We start from the raw sequence: 17544 nt of genomic DNA, 5'->3' as shown, positions 1-17544 counted from the left end.
TTCTTTTTTTCTTTTCTTCTTTTAATGATCGTTGCATTAAAATATGTTGCCATATCAAAGTTGGGAGTCTCAGAAAAAGACCCAATTATGACCAACATTCTGCAGCAAAAGAAAATTAAATCACAAGTTCACAGCACTAGAAAGAAAAAAATGGCATTTACCAGTCTTACGGAGAATGAAATTGCATCTGCCATAATCTTATGGAAAATAAAACGCTTCGGTATGCTCATAATTCTTTGGATTAGCTCTTTTTTGGGGAGGAAAAGAAATATTGGTATGTGAATGTACAGGCTCAGATGCATGGCTCGCTTCAAATTGTGCATTCACATTTCACCGACCAGACGGCAAGCTTGTTCTCCTAGAAATTCAGATTTCTCCGGTTTGGACTGTCAATTCATCTCATCATTATTATTTTTCTACATTTTCATACAAAATATAATAAACACAATTTAACTTTTCTAATTCTCAAAATAATAACAATATTAAACAATAATATTCTAACAATATTTTATTCAACTCATCTATAAATCCGAACGGAAATTATTGTTATCAAAGTACACATCCAAGTGCACCCAACATTTTCTCTAGTTTTCTCTTGTTATTTTTCTTTTACGTATCACCCCACACACTCATAGAAACTTCTCCTTTTTGCGAGTATCAAGCCAGAAAGAAACTTCAAAGAGGATCAGAGTGAGGCATTTGGAGTATAATATCGTAGCATACAGTAGTTTGAGTGAATGATGCCCTGTAATGACAAAAATCTCTTTACATAGAATGAGGTAAAAGTGATTCGGCTGTACAATGCCAATCTCGAGCAATTGAATGATACCAAAAAAACCACCTTGCCGTCTGGCAATGCAACAATTAACTGCTGTGTCAATCTCAGAAGCCTTCAGCCCCCAAAATATTATAGGGTCAATGGCCATGGATGCCATTTGCTTTAGGCTCATCCACCTCTTTGCATCGTATGGAGAACTTGTAGTTAGAACTTTATAGCACACATTTTTTATAGTGGTAGGACCAGAAAGCTCCACGAATGCCAACTTATCTCTTGGCAACAAGACTCATCAAATTCCCAAAAGGAATAATTCTCCAGGAGCTTCTGCATCTAGATTGAAGTAGCATAAATTTCTCTTTGAGGGTCACCTTCCGATACTGCCAGCATGAAGTAGTGATTCGGTTTGTCGGTTCTCACCATACGTTTTCTTGGACTTTTTGTCCAAACGAGCCATGCGGACAGCATGTTGGATTTGTCTCTCGTGCTCCTTGAGCATCTCGTCAAGGTTTCCTCCAGGAGGTATCAATGGTCCAGAGTAGTGGATCCTGCTCTTTTTGGAAATGTAACCCTGAAGTCACAAACGAAATGCAATTAATACATATCTCCAGATTTACATCAAATTATTTAATATGCATGGCGCTAGGTAACACACAAAAGCTACCGTTTTCAAGCCATTAGCAACAGATTCAAGATGATTAAAATCCTACAATATATACACTTCTGATAAATAAAGACCTACAATTACAAATATTCATGCTTTGCTAGCCAAAAGTTGTCTGAATCCCAAGGTTTTTGGGTTTCAAAAAAACTGGAGGCCTTTGCATCAAGAAAGACGAGAAAGAAATCAGATAGTGCCCTATTCTTGTCTTTTCTGGCATAATATGCTTATCTAATCTGATTCATCAATTTACAGTTATTTGGATTTGATTTCTTATTTAGTTCACCGCACAATGGAAACAAGTTATATGGCTCACGGAGGTATTTTATTTGAATTTCAGTCAAATGAAAAACGAAAGATATCTAGAAGTTAGAAAATAAACTGATTCTACCATTCCAGACCCCTTTCCAGATTGCTGTAGATCCTTCTTATATGAAGAGTTCGGCCTATCAAGCAAATGGTGGGACCACTGGTGCTTTTCAGAGGCTACATCATCATCCAGATGATTATATCTGGCATTCAAGCATTCGCCCGGCCAGTGTGGATCAGCTGTAGTTTCTTTGCTGCTATTTAACAGTGAACTGCCTTGAGTTGCTGCCGAGTTGGAATACCTGGGAAACTCAGCTTCCCCAGGATGTGGAGAAGATATCTGTGATCTCAACTCTGAGCCATTCTTAAAAGCTTGGCCACGAAATGTAAGAACTTCCCCATCAATATCCATATTGCGCGAAGATCCAAATGCAGTTGGGTGCATTGACTGGCCAGAATGGGAGAATACATTTAGTGCTGTTCTTTTGGGAGGTTCAATGGGAAAGCCAGAGCCACCATCCTCTTTAGGGTTGCATTTATCACTGGCACTTCTAGGGTTGGGCTGCCCTTGTCTCTTCTGAGTTAGGCAACAGAATTATCAACTTATACGAAGTAAATAACTAAGTATTTCAAAACTTGCACATACAACCGCAGATATTCAGCATATGTACATGCAATGCATGAACGAATAGAATTTACAAGGATACCTGTATGGATGCCTGCAACTCAGCATTGGCATCTGGTGCTGGCATGGGTTTGGATTCTCTGGATCCCCTTCTGACTGTCTCATGTTCACGCGCTATTCCATGAGCTGCTCTTCTCCTGGTTATCAAATGCGCAAACGCATAGCATAAGTATGTGCAAGAAAAAATGAAATTTCAAGACTAGTAATTAGAAAAAAAGATGAACTTTTTAAAAGAAATTTCTAATTGAGCCTGATGCACTATAAAATCTAAACTTAATTAATACTATTTTCTATAATAGATGTTAATTTATCCCAATTGATAACTTAGCAAAAAAAAATTATCCCAATTAATATGAGATGCAAAACAAGGATGCCTTTCAATCCAATAACTGTAACCAGATGTCATGAAAGAAAGTATTTAAAAATAGAATTGGATAATAAATATAAAAAAATGACTAACCTTCTAGCTTCCTCATCTCGAAGCCTGGCATCAAACTCCTTACTTGGTGGGTACTTGGGTAAAGTCGATGGATCACATGGAAGAGGACTTGCTGTGAAGAACTGAAAAATAAAAGTCAGAATCATGACGGCCACAATCACCAGAATGGAACATAAGAAGACTAAAATGAATGTCCAACTTCAAGCATTCAAGCTAAATGAATAATAAAAAGTTAAAATGAGCACCGAGTATGGATAATGAATTAATGGAAAAGTAGGATCAGCATCCCATAAACTTGCGATGAACAAAGTCCAGGATGGGAGCCCACAAAAGATGTGACCGTCACCTTTTCCATAATTAACTTCTGCCAGGCATGCCTAACTATGGCTGGAAAGCAAACAGAACATTCCTAAATAAAATATGGTTATGGCCAGAAACGTGCACAACATTCTCAGACAAAATGTAAAAGATACTTCTACGTAGTAAGGTTAAAAATGGCGATGAGTTAAAATGCACTATGGGGTTCCAATTAAGTAAATCTTGAAGAAAGCGTAAAGTCTAAACTCCTGAGGAGACTCAAAATAGTAAAAGCTTTACCTAATGAAAATGTACAGCCTGCTTTAGAGAGCATAGGAATACTCATATTTACCTCACTCTGGAGAGCAGAAGCAGCTGTTCCACGACCCTCTGGTTCTACTGCAAGAAGGACACCTAAGAGGGCCAATACAGATGTAGGGAAGTCCTTGAATGTCTCAGCAACTGAACGCTTGTATGGATGTTGAGGTTTGAAGATGGTTGCATGTGACAATTTTGATTTCTTCCAGTATTCTTCAGAAGGTGACCCACAAAGTTTGAAGATCTTATGTAGTTGCTCAACCTAAAAGTGATAAATAATATCATCATGTTGCTGAAACCAAAATTGGAACTCCTGTCAAGTAAAAGAAACCTCCTAAAGTCACCTCTCTTGACACAGGGTAGAGATTCAGGACATCTAATTCAGTGTAAAGCACTGGCATATTTCTAAATATTCAAGACCCATTAGGATGCAGCCTAGTGGGGAGGGCTTGGGATTGGGATGAGCTGCAGACTTGGACATCCTGGGTTCGATTCCACACCAGGAGCCCTCTTGGATTACACAACACATGGTTCCGGCAGGTGGAGTCGTGTATCCGGGATTACTCCTCAGGTGTGGGTTCAAAGGGCCTGCCTTGGTGAGGTTCCACGTCATAAATTAAAAAGAAAGATGGAAAAAGTACCTCTGTTCTTCCTGGCATGATAGGCTTCCCAGCAAATAATTCTGCAAGAATGCAACCAGCACTCCACAAATCCACCGCAACTCCATAGTCTGTAGAACCAAGCAAAAGTTCAGGCGGTCGGTACCATAGAGTTACCACCCGACTTGTTAAAAGCTGCTTCTGATGGGGTTGGAAAAAGGTGGCTAACCCAAAATCACCAATCTTTAGATTGCCATTATGGTCAATCAAAAGATTTGCGCCTTTGATGTCACGGTGCAAAACACCATGACTGTGACAGTGGTCAAGTCCGCAAAGTAGTTGTTGCATATAGCATTTGATCTGCAGACCAAACCATAAACTCCAATATAAGAATATATAAACCACAGAAGAAAACAAATTTTACTTTGGTTGTGATAAATAGAAAAAATATCAGAAAAAGGAATGCCATCAAATGAGAATATATTACAGTGACAGTGTGACAATCAACACATGATACAAACTCACAAGAGTCGTGTATAGCCAGGTCATCAGAGGAAAAGTGAAAACAAAGCTATATACTCTTCCCCTTCACTGTGTAATATATAACTCTGTTTTCAGCTTTCCTCTCGTGACTTCCCTAGATGGCATTTAGCATTTCATATTTACAAAGTAGGCTGCACCAGATAGAAGACAAGTTAAAGCATAGAATGAGATTCTGAAAATAGTTTATAGAGCTAGTGCATAGTAGCAGCAAAAGTGAAACATCAAATTGGATCAAATCTATGATGGCTTAAAGAACTTTCAAGAAACACTTCTTTACCGGATTAGGAAAAAGTATTATACTTATTTCCATGTGCCAAGTAGATCTAAATCGAGCACATAAGTTTCAACACCATTTTGTTCTTCCCTTCTGCAGAGACTGTTTTCAAAGGGGAATCTAGCTCATATCAGAGCCATCTAAAGCAGAATCTAGATAGCCTACAGATGTAAATGTTGCCTGGTCAGTGTCAAATGATCGGTCTCAACCTCAATCCACAATCAGCTCAAGAAAGTTGTATTCCCTTCTCAACAATACTTTTTTTATAAATATAAAAAATACAAGAGTTGGAACTCGATTATCCCAGGAGCCCTCCGTTATACTGTTCTTCAACTTCAACTCCAAAGAGAAGGGAGTCCTTTCAGGAATTTAGGAGATTATACAGCCGCCTTGCTTGTTGCTTGGGGACACATGGAATGGCGTAGAATTTTATTTTGTAACTGAATGAATCTATCAAGCATTTTTTTTTTAAGTAGAATCTATCAAGTATTTATGAACAGAAATTTCTTGAGCATATTCAAAATTGTATAGCTTTAGGCACATAATTGAATACTTAATACATGAAAATTCTATGAGACAGCCCAGCAGACTAAACCTTTCTTTTCTTTTCTTTTTTTTATGACGAGGGATCCTGGAAACTGTGCAAAGGCAAAGCAGATTAAGTCACTACACCATTTATTGATATCGAATGCCAAGTTCATGGTGCATCCAGGGGCAACCTTGGCTATTGAGGTGGGTGCTGAACTATGCAAATTAAAACCTGACTAATACTCAATAACATGTTCCGTATTAGAACAGATTTGCCATATATTCTGATGGAGGCTGAATTTAAACTTCAAATTTTGGCAAATTTTACATTCTTATCATTAAGCTTTTCTACCAACTGCTGTTTAATTAGCAAAATAAAAGAAGGTACCTGTGCTTCAGTGAATTTGATCCCAGTTGTTGCCATGAGTCCAGCAAGATCATGCTCCATATATTCAAATACAAGGTATAAGCTACCAGACACCCTTGAGGTAATCAGGCCTTCAAGCTTCATGACATTTGGGTGATCAAGTCTACGCAGAATGATAATTTCTCTTGCCATAAAACGAACACTTTCTGGATCCATGTTAGCAAACCGAACCTTTTTCAGTGCAACTATTTTGTTTGTTTCAAGATCGCGAGCTTTGTACACACTGCTGTAAGTTCCTTGTCCAATCTGAAATACAGACAAGACAATTAGACAAATATAAAGAAAAAAAATGATAATAAATAAGCATGGGACATTTGCCCAGAATATCATGTGAGAAGATTCACACATAATTCTTTTTTCTTTTTACCCATAGCCCTTATTTGTATTTTACTTCTTATGATGTGTGATTCAAAAGTACTCGAGGGTCGATATAAATTTAAAAAAGAAATTACATTTATCTAGGTGGAATACTAATGATTCATTTACATCTGACAACTTTTTCTGAGACTTGACTTCATGCTCAGTCCACCAAAATATTTGTTTTCCATGAGTAACCTAAAGACATATTTTCTTCAACAAATCATCGCATTTACTCTCATCGCCAATTTAAGACACATCTCCACCATATTAAATCTGAAGTATCGGTTAAACCAAGAAGAAAAAGAAAAACCAATGGACAGGAAAAGTTTGTCCTTTGTTTTCTAGGCAGAAGAGTTCATCCTTCAGTTTGGCAAATGTGATGCATTACAATGATAGAAAAATCAATTAGTGATCAGTAAAAACAAACAAAAGTGATAATGATAGGCACATGAAGAGCAAGAAATTAGAAATTTCTTCCTGATTGCCGTTCTGAGTAAAGACACTTACCTGAAGCTCAGAAAATAAAGAAAATTGATTTTCTTTTAGCATGCATGACAGTGAATTATAGAACTCTATCATTATACAGTCTGAAATGCAGTAGGAGATTAGAACCATCAAAATACAAGTACCCGAATTGATTGGTAATAATCACACTTAACAAGTTATATGTGTTTCGTACAATTCTAATTTCATTAGCATAGGAGACAACATTAGAATCAATCCAATGAATGAGCGATCAAAAGTATGGATGTAGATATAGCCAACTGACCTTGTCCAACCTCTCAAACGAGTCGGCCTTTCGGGGCACCCACCCATTGATTGCTTCTCCTGCCACTGCACTCAGCCAAGAAGGCCATCCAGCAATAACTTGTGCTCCTCTCTCCCCACGGGGGAAACTACCTATTCTAGACATCTTAGGATGTACCCGTCCTCCACTAAACCCAGCTTCCATTGTCAACCGTCTTTGAAGCTGTTGTTTCGCGGGTTTCTCATTAACCACCACCTTCTTCTCCCCCTCATCCCACAAAATGGGCGTCAAGCCTGCAAGTTCTGCTGGTGGATTGGTTATCAACCGTATGGTGGCATCATTTCCAATACCATCACCCTCCACCACATGTTCTTCTCTCCTCAGGGAAGCACCTAACCTAGATTTGTTTGCTTTCAATGCTTTATTTCTCAAACGACTCTCAGGTACGTATTCGTGTGGAAAAAATCCTTTGGAGCAAATACCTCCCATAATTCCACTTCACAATCCCCTGTTCCTAAACACAAATAACCTATCCAAGTCCTTTGATTCGGTAATTTGAATTCCTGATGCAAAATGCAGTTTTTCCTGATACAGTTGTAGCGGCATCGAGCCCAAAATCCGACTAACTTTCCCTCAGCATAGACAGAATGCTCCTTGTATGTGTGATATCTACACTGACAATTCTTCTATCGATATGGTGCTCTCCTAATAGCCTTTCAAAGTAACTCTTCGTCCCTTGGATATCAATTGCCAATAAGTATGCAGCTCATCTTTTCCAAAACCAAGGCAAATGAGAGAGAACCCAGATCACCAATTAAAAAAAAACAACGAGAAGCACAATAAATAACTAACAACAATGCGATAATATGATCCCAAAGGCCTAATGTGAAATGTACAACCACCTCAGCTCACCAAATAAAAAAACTCAATCACATGCAACCCAATTAAGGGAAATATACGAAAAAGCTAATAGCTCAAACGTAAATTAAGAATCCCTAAACGCCTATTTCGAAAATCTACAAGAACCCAGATCCCAATAACTCACAAACAGCCCCCCGGAAAGCGGAACCGAGATGAGAACGATGCAACCAGCATTTCCAAAACAAAATCCTGAATTAGCACAACCAGATGCGATATATTAATTGGAGAACAGATATTACGAGAATGTTTGGACTCGGAACGTGAGTTGGCACGGGAAATAAGCATGGAGGAGAGAGAGAGAGAGAGAGAGAGAGAAAGAGAGATTTGGATCTGGGTGACCCTAAAAATACGTATAGCCAATAGATATTTGACGTTAGAAGAAAGCTTCGGTGTTAAGTCGAGATGAGTTTGGCCCAAATATAAATACTCTCCGTTTCTGGAAACGCAGAGAGAGAGAGAGAGAGAGAGAGGTACACACTACACAGTAACACAGTCGTCGGGCGATACTTGCTTGAACAGAAACAAAGGCATGGGAGGAGATTGGACGTGGTGCCGCGTTGCAACATGTGGGGTAGCCCTCCGAAAAATTCAATTTTTATCATTTCCGTGACCGAGAAGTCCATTTCATGGTGTGGATTTTATGATATAATGTTATTTTGTTCTATTCTATGTTAAATTAAATAATTTTGAAATAATGATAGAGTTACTGTCTATAATTTTGTCTAACTACCATTTAGAAGAGGTCATGGCTGTAAAGGTGAGAAATAGTATACACAAAATCTGAATACCTTTTGCGGATTCTGTAAGCTGATCGCGAGCTAAACTCCTTAAAGTTAAAAGAACAATAATAACGATATCGATTGCCTGCGTTTGGTTTATAATTTAATTTTAAATTGAGTTTAATATTTAAATATTTAATTCTCAAATTATTAAATTTATTTAAATTTAAAATCTTCTTATTCGTAGGATTTATAATTTTTTTTAACTTAAAATATTTTTATACGTAAAATCTATTATTTTTCTCAATTTCTCATAAAATGTATTAAACTTATCTTAATATATAAACATATTTTAAATATAATTTAGATAGATTTTACATAACTTTTTTGACCATTTAATTTATTATTATTTATAAAAAATTTAACTCAATTAAATTCAACTTAACATATAGAGTGATATTATAAAGGACTGACTATCCTTTCAAAGACCATACTTTACTTTACATTTCTAGCTTGCGAAAACCACAATAAGAGTATTAATATTGAATTAGCTAAATATCTTTTTATCTTCAAATTTAATAAATATCATACATATTTACTCTATATTGAATTAGTTAAATTATTTTCATCTAAAATATAAATTACAGTAAATCTATTCTTCTTTTTAAATATGAAAAGAATTATAGCAAGTCTAAAATTATTTTTTGAAATTATTATATTATAAATTTGAGATTTTTATTCATATGAGATTTTTATCATCTATATACATATAAGATCATTATATTATAAATTGTTGTAACTGTTTTTACTATTTATAGCTGTAATGTTGTAATGCTCTAATAGCTGTTGTTTTTTTTTTTTATATACTTTTTTTCATGTACAACGTTATAGCTGTAAATAATGAAAATGATTTTTTTTTTTAACTCTACACATATATAATTTACTTTGATAAATGATACTTACAGTCGTGAATGTGTAAGCGTCATGCAATTGTTTTTAAAAAAACCAAATAAATATAGGATCCACATAAAAATAAATTAATTTTTTAATAGTGGACCTCACTCTTTTTCAAAGTAACTGCACGGCGTTTGTGCATTCTACGACTGTATATAGAATTATTCATTTACTTTACATTCCTCGCCCCGTCCCTCACTCCACTCTATATATATAATTTTTTTAATTTATATATATAAATAAATATATTATATATAGATATATATAATTTATTAAAAATTTAAAATTATATTCAAGTTATAAGTCTCACGTTGCTTAAAGATGACTATTGTATTACCTTAACCTCCTATATAAAAGTTGACCTAGGAGGTCAAGACAATCAAAAATCTAATTCTAATAAGTTTAAGTTATTTTTATATTTATAAATTTTAATTTATTATTTAAATTATATTATAACTTGGGTCTAAACAAATATTTTTGAACCAATTTTTTTTTTAAACACAATGTATTGACTTAGGCGGGGGGCGAGGCGGATGAGATTTTTTTCCCCGCCCCCGCCCCCGCCTCCCGGGGAGGGTGGTGGAGAAAAACCCCAACCCCTGCATGGTGCAGGGTGGGGTGCGGGGGAGGGTACCTCGCCCCATATCATGTAGGTATCACCCTTAACTTTAGCAAAGTATAAGCATTGTTTGCATCTATATCGGATTATCTATTTACTCTCTATATATAATAATAATTAATAATTAATATTATATATGGAGTGTTTTAAGTATTTTATTAGTTAAATTTACTTAAAGTTGAATTTTATAATGAGAATGCTCTAAAGCGTTTATGTTCTAAAGAATAAAGCTATTTTTATTTTTTTATTTAAAAAAGAAAAAGAAAATGAGTACACTATCGGAACAAAAAATATATGAAAAAAAGACATCAATTCATGTGCGCTGCGGGGCTATAAAGGGTCTTTTGATAAAACATGATCATTCATTAAATTCTACAAGAGAATTACATATCAAATAGTCAATGATTTTAAGAACCTTTTGGTAAAATATAATCATTTATTAAATTATACAATAGAACTACACGTCAAATGACTAAAGATTTTAAGGACCTTTTGATAAAACAGGACGTAACAAACTAAATAAAAAATAAATAAAAATTACTATTTACAGTTATATAACCATTTATTATAATAGAGTAAATATATAATTTTATGTACAGTCGTTTTTATACATTTTATTTATATAATTGGTTGTATTATTTTTATTCTAATATGAAATAATTGCCCGTATCAATAAAATATATAAAGAATATATAAAAATAACTATATATAATATTTATCTATATATATATATAATCACTGCAATTATTACCCTACTAATTAAGTTCACACGAATCTATGAGTTGGATCCCCCTCCTACCTTTCCACACACACAAAAAAAAGTCATTCACCAATAAAATACACTAATTATAGCATCATTAAATGAAACAAAGTTGTTTAAGGTTTCCACCCTGTCTTCCTTTTCCTGCAATATCGTGGCTTTTTGTTTAACTAATTAAAGTTGCATTTACTTCAACCAGAAAAATCAAAGTTGCATTTAACTTTTTTTTGTAAACTACTATTTTTTTCAAATGTTTAATTGATGCACTAATAATTATCTGACAATAGTTTTTTTTTTTTTATGTTTATCTAATAACATGTCTTGAAAATAATCTTGAAGTATAAATTCGTATTGAATTTTGTATTTTATTTTAAAATTTTTAAAAATTATAATAATTATATAAAAAAATATAAAATTAAAAAATATTTTATATTTAAGTGATATTTGAAAAAAATTAATTATCTCATCTCATTACCAAAGTGAATTTTCGCCGGTAAATCTTATGTTTTTTCGAAGGGGCATCCGCACTTCACAATTCACATAAATGGGTCTGGACTTGACTGGGACAGGACAGTTCCATCCTCACCTAAGAGCACAAAACTCCGTCCAACCAAACATACAGGCCCATTCATTTCTGAAATGGGGTAAGAAACAATTTTAAAAAAAGAAAAAGTATGTACAGCCGTAAACGCCGCCACGACTACTGCCACGTAGGCTCGAGGAAAAGCCGAACCTACAGGCTCGGACAGACACAGCTGGAGACAGCCTGTCACCAACAAAGTCCCACTCACACCTATTCCCCCTAACTACGTTCTCTCTCTCCGTCTGTCTCTCTGTCTTCCCCCCCTCTCCCTCTCTCTCCATGCGAATTTGGGTTCTCTGATCTCGTTCGACGCCCTTGGTTTTCCGCAGCCCGAGTTTAACAGATCAAGATTCCGCTCTCTGTAAGCTTCCAATTGATATAGTTTTTGTTCATTGTGGTTAATTTTCAGCTTCCAATTGTTGAAATTAGGGTTTTATATTGTAATCGATGCAAATTGTTTTTTTTTCCCATATTTTTCATGGTTATCCTGTTGATATTGTAGCTTACATGGTTTTCATGCTGACGAGTATGAGTTATTTATTTTAATATACGTCTCATTATATATTTTTGTTTTTTGTCTGAGAGGCTTATATTTGATTTTAAGCTATAAATACTTACGTTCTGTTTGGTTGATCAGAAACGAAGGAATATAGGAGGAAATTATATTAGAAATTCCAGTTTTTTTTTTTTTTTTTAAAAAAGTCCGATAAAATGTGGTTTTTTATGGTTTGTATCGAACAAGTGTTATTTTTCGTTAATGATGTATTTGATAAATGTAAAACAAAAAAGGTGCAATGTGGTGGACAATATTTTTGTGTTTCAGTTTGTAAACGTCTGAATAAGATTAATAATCGTAACCAAATTACTTGAAGCCTAATTCGAATGGCATCTAATTGTTTGATAAGTTAATCTGAATGTTATATCTATGAACAAAAAGTTGATAAGAATTGTGTCTTATCTAAATAATACATGCGAATAGAATTTGTGAAATTCTCACATTCAAATTGGCTTCTTTCATGATATGATTTGTGTTATTAAATCTTAGAAAAATATTGTATACTAGCTTTTTTGATGGAGTTAGTGGTTGAATTCATAAAGGTTCGCAGTTCTGTGGATTGTACGCGGCCCAACCATGAAGTTTGTGGAACCATTAAAAAGTTACTAACATAGTCGTGGACAAAGTGTTCTACTTTCCTTTTATTAGCATTAACTACGGGTCAGGGCATACAGTTTGCAGGATAGTGTTTTGTTGGAGAATGCATAAGATATATGTAATTGAAGTCATTGGCCATTTTTTCCCAATGATATTGTGTAATGGTGGACGAGTCTCAGGGTCTATAGAACACTTAGAAAACGTACCGATAAAAAAATGTATTTGTATGAGTGTGCTAAACAGTTAAAGGTTCAATTTTCATATGATGGTCGTTACACTCTGTTGGGTTTAGTTGATTATTATAATGCATAGTAGTAGTTTGCTATGAAATGAAGCACTCTTGATATTTTTTTTGGGTAACTGGTATGTTGATATAATGAATTTTTGGAATTCAGTTTTTCGTATTAATCAAGTAGGTTGCTTAGTGAAATAACATTGATTAATATGTTTTCTGGAGGAATCTTATACTCTATACTCTTTGAAACATTCTCTTGTATTTTCTATAAACTGCAGGAACATATAAAATCAACAATTGCAGAGGAGATTAGTTATTTTCCATGTTCATTTACTTTTATCTATTTTTTTCCTTCCCGTCAATTTCCTTCTGTTGCAGATATTGTCATTCTTTTATGTGGAATCAAATTCCTTTGGTCTTGTTCTCTGAATGTTATAATTCCAGTAGTTAGTTGATGTTTTGTTGTCTTGAGCAGAAATGAAAACCGTTCTATCCAGCAACCTGACAGATATTTAACTTTCCTCTTTTCCCTTTTCATATTCTCTGTTGGCTCATGGTTTTCTGTTTTCTATATTGTAGTTATTTCATGATAGCCAGTTGTAGAGCCCAGCAAAACTATCGACTTTTTTATGTGGATGGTTTTGCTTCTCTTACACATGAACTTGGGCAAGGTGCCACTTGAGGGCTGTTAACAATGTTGCCAGATCATCAGACTGAATAACTGATTGCTTATGGTTAAATTGAGGCCAATGAGAATCCTCTGGTTTTACTTTGGAAGCTGTTTCTATTGTTCTCCTTAATTCTGGGAAGCAAGCACATAATCTACTAGGGAACTGTTTTGTATCCATGCTGGCTGAGAGCATGCGTGGAATTTGTGCTTCGGGTAATGCCCCTGACGAGATCTTCTGCCGATGCATTCGGTGTGGTGACAATTTGTCTAGTTGCTCTGTTGATTGTTCTCGGTTTGCTATGCATCATCTACTCATTTTACTTCCGGTCTCGTATTCGCAGCCGAGGTTGCATTCAACTCAGCTATTTTAGTGGTCCTTGGATAATCCGGATTACGTTTATCTTGTTTGTGATCTGGTGGGGTTTTGGTGAGGTGATACGGTTAAGTTTTTTTAGACGCTCACTTAACTTGAAATGGCAGGAAACTGTATGCAAAGGCTACATTGTATCAAATCTGGGGTTTGCAGAACCTTGCCTGTTCCTCACACTTGTGTTTCTCCTTCGCGCGCCCTTGCAAGAGACGGAGTTGGGAATCCTAAGCCGAAGATGGAATGGGAAAACAGCAGGTTGTGTTCTTCTTTACTGCCTGCCAGTGTTCATCCTTCAGCTCTTTGTTATTTTAATTGGACCTCAGTTAAACAAGGATAAGAGTTACCTGAGAAAACTGCCCCGTTATTTTATGAGTACAGCTGTGGCTTCCAGGACGGAAAAAACTGATGATATAGCTCTCTGTACTTATCCCTTACTAAGTACTATATTCCTAGGGATTTTCGCAATGATCCTTACTGCCTACCTGTTTTGGCTGGGAAGCCGGATTTTGAAATTGGTCATCAACAAGGGCTTGCAGAAGAGAGTTTACACATTGATATTCTCGGTTTCAAGCTTCCTACCATTGAGGGTTCTTTTTCTTGGTTTATCTGTTCTGTCTAAACCAGAGCATTTTCTGTTTGAAACTCTTGTTTTGCTGGCTTTTCTTGCCATTTTATGCTGTGCTGGGGTGTGCATATGCATGCTTGTGTACTTCCCAGTTGCAGATTCTTTAGCCTTGGGAAATCTACGGGACATAGAGGCTAGGAGAAGGGTTGATGATGATCACAATGATGCCATTTCTCTTATCGCTAACCAGAGTCATCTTGAAGAAAGCGGTGGAATCAGTCCCAGCAGGAATTCTGATGCCTCAACAAAGCGTGGATCAATATCTTTCCGGACTTTTGAGAAAGATGGGAATTCGACAGGGGCATTTGTAGAGCTGAGTCTCTTCTCTCCTAGTCAGGATGCAACCCCACCAGGGTCGCCTCCGCTACTTGGCTGGCCAATGCGTGTTCCCATACAAGTTCCTGGACCCTAGAAGAAAATGAGAGAGAGACCTCATACGTGGTGAACGTCAATTTTGTGATAAAAGGAAAAGCTGATTGTAAAGAGTGTAGCTGAAATAATGATTTTAAATTCTTGGTTTGTTTTCTAATTTTAGATGATATGATGGTTTTGCTTTGCTTGGGAGGAGAATTTATTACCTGTGTTTCTTTTCTTTTTCACCGTTTTCTATAACCAATTTTTATTTCCATTCATGAGAGGTAGAAATTTGGTTGGTATAGTTTTGTATTTTCTGTTTTATTTTACACACTTTTTCTTTTTTGTTCTTTTAATTTAAAAAACTAATTATGATGCATCGTGTTTGTGCTGTAGTTTTCCAGCCTTGTTAATTATAGTATATGTATTTTAAAACATGGCTTCAACTACGGTCCACGTTCAATAATTGAGATAGTAAGTTGTGAAAATTTAATAAAATATTATTAAAATATTATTTTTATTTTTAAAATTTTTAATATTATTATTATTTTTAAATTTGAAAGAATTGAATTATTTATTATATTTTATATGAAAATTTAAAAAAATTTTAATGATGAAATGAGATGAAATATTTTTTGTATTCAAATCATACTTGAATCTCACACTTCTAACAATTCATTCAATTCATTTAATTATTGTTTATTATAGTTTGTTTAGATAATGAGATAAGATGATTTTAGATGAATTGAATAAAATATTATTATAATATTATTTTTTTAATATTATTATTATTTTGAAATTGAAAAAAATTTAATATATGTTATATGAAAAATTGAAAAAATTATAATAATAAAATGAGATGGGTTTAGAATATTTCTGTATTTAAATAGGATCTAAGCCTTTTATTGGGCATCCGAAAATCTTGTAACCAAATCACACCTTTACTAAAGTAATAATCTTGATTTGCTTGACATGCGCTTCCGTAAAAATTAAATCGATCTAATTAGTTGGTTTTGAAATTTTGTGAATCGATTCATTTAAGAAACTAACTTTATTTTTTAAATTTCGATCTAGGTTGGTTCGATTTACAAGTGTACTTCAGTTTTTGGTTAGTTGACTTTTTGTTTATCCCAAATATGATAGATCCCAAAATATTATTTCAAAAATACAATGCACATAACTAATAAATCAAATTTATAAAATCTAAACAAAAACACTTAAAAAATTGCAAAGGCAAGCACCAAAAGTAAAAGAACCAACTCCAAATTATATAAAAAAAAGTTGAAGACAGACTAATTACCAACTACTTATCTTTTAAAAAAATTACAATTACATATATATATATATATATATATAAGGTACTCTTACATTTATATCATATCATATATGTAAGTATGTAACTTTATATTAATATTTATAATTAATAGTAAGTGTATATCGATAAAGCATAAACAATAAGAATAAAACTTCATATTATATTAATTTTATAATATGTATAATATATACAACATACAAATTTAAAAAATTATAATATATATAATAATAAATAAATATATCAGTCCAATTTAATTTTAAAACCTTGAAAATAGGTACCAAACCAGTTTTTAATTGGTTCTGACTCTTAGAATTTGAAACCAATGAATCGGTCTGGTCTCGTTCAATTGATCTTTCCATTTTTTTTTTACATTCATAGTAAAAACGATAACGCAGACCAAATTTACTTGTGAATAGTAATAGAAAGTGTATAGAACCTAAGTGTGTATAAAAATTAAAGAGAATGCTATAGTCACAAAAAAAATTATAACGAAAAAATTTATAAATTAATACGGACTTATACGATATATTAAATCTATTTTACAATAAAATTAATCTTATAATTTAATGTACAACATCAAATCATATTAATTTACCAATTTACTTTTACGATATATCTTCAATGTTACAATTTTTCTCAAAACTAAAAGCAACAACAATTGATTTTTGCTTTTTTTTTTGCTATTTTAAATACCAGTTTGTTTTCTTATAAATAAAGTAAAGTTAATGTTATTAAAAGTATAGGGTCAATGCAATATATATATATATATATTTACTTATTTATTTTTAGTCCTGAGTGTTTCAAAAAATTACATAGGAAAGGTTTAGATAGTGAATTGAAATAATATAAAAGTTGAATAAAATATTATTAGAATATATTATTAAATATTATTTATATTTTAGAATTTGAAAAAATTAAATTGTTTATTGTATTTTATTTATAAATTTAAAAAATTGTAATGATATGAGTTAAGATGGGCTGAGTTTTGAATATAATCAATGCCTAAAGTTAAAGTCATGTTTGGTTGATAGACTCAACTGAGATCAACTCAGTTCAGTCTAATTTTAAGTTGAATCTAACATCTAAGCACTCAACTCTCAAATTACTAAATGCATATCAACTCAAAACATATTTACACGAGAAACCCATAATCTTTTTCAACTTTCCATAAATATATTTAAAGTCTTCTTAACATCCAAACACATTTAGACCATGTTTGGTTGCAAAACTCAATTGAGATCAACTCAGTTCAGTATAATTTTAAACTAAATATAACATTCAAACACCCAACTCTCAAATTACT

The 17544-nt window shown here is 33.7% G+C and overlaps 2 protein-coding genes across 2 annotated transcripts; one reads left to right on the top strand and one right to left on the bottom strand.

The window, feature by feature from the left end:
* Positions 1-680: 680 nt before the first annotated feature.
* On the bottom strand, positions 681-8419 carry LOC108988935 (probable serine/threonine-protein kinase At1g09600). Its single transcript, XM_018962352.2, has 8 exons — positions 6985-8419; positions 5817-6101; positions 4126-4443; positions 3519-3746; positions 2891-2991; positions 2453-2567; positions 1828-2322; positions 681-1346 (listed from the first exon to the last, which is right to left on the bottom strand). Exons 1-8 carry the CDS (start codon positions 7450-7452, stop codon positions 1143-1145), a joined length of 2214 nt encoding a protein of 737 aa, XP_018817897.1. The 5' UTR covers positions 7453-8419; the 3' UTR covers positions 681-1142.
* A 3325-nt stretch (positions 8420-11744) lies between these two features.
* Positions 11745-15303, top strand: LOC108988932. Its single transcript, XM_018962348.2, has 2 exons — positions 11745-11880; positions 13487-15303. Exon 2 carries the CDS (start codon positions 13794-13796, stop codon positions 14982-14984), a length of 1191 nt encoding a protein of 396 aa, XP_018817893.1. The 5' UTR covers positions 11745-11880; positions 13487-13793; the 3' UTR covers positions 14985-15303.
* The last annotated feature ends 2241 nt before the right edge of the window (positions 15304-17544 follow it).

Source organism: Juglans regia, chromosome 13 (genome assembly GCF_001411555.2).
Source record: "Juglans regia cultivar Chandler chromosome 13, Walnut 2.0, whole genome shotgun sequence".
NCBI lineage: Eukaryota > Viridiplantae > Streptophyta > Magnoliopsida > Fagales > Juglandaceae > Juglans > Juglans regia.
Note: the sequence above shows the minus strand (reverse complement) of the source record. Positions and strands in the feature narration are given on the sequence as shown.

Coding starts and splice junctions, on each gene's coding strand:
- LOC108988932 (XM_018962348.2), top strand. CDS start 13,794: ATGCCCCTGACGAGATCTTCTGCCGATGCATTCGGTGTGGTGACAATT.
- LOC108988935 (XM_018962352.2), bottom strand. CDS start 7,452: ATGGGAGGTATTTGCTCCAAAGGATTTTTTCCACACGAATACGTACCT. Junction 6,102..6,984: donor CGTTTGAGAGGTTGGACAAG/GTCAGTTGGCTA, acceptor TCTGTATTTCAG/ATTGGACAAGGAACTTACAG. Junction 4,444..5,816: donor TCAAATTCACTGAAGCACAG/GTACCTTCTTTT, acceptor TTTGGTCTGCAG/ATCAAATGCTATATGCAACA.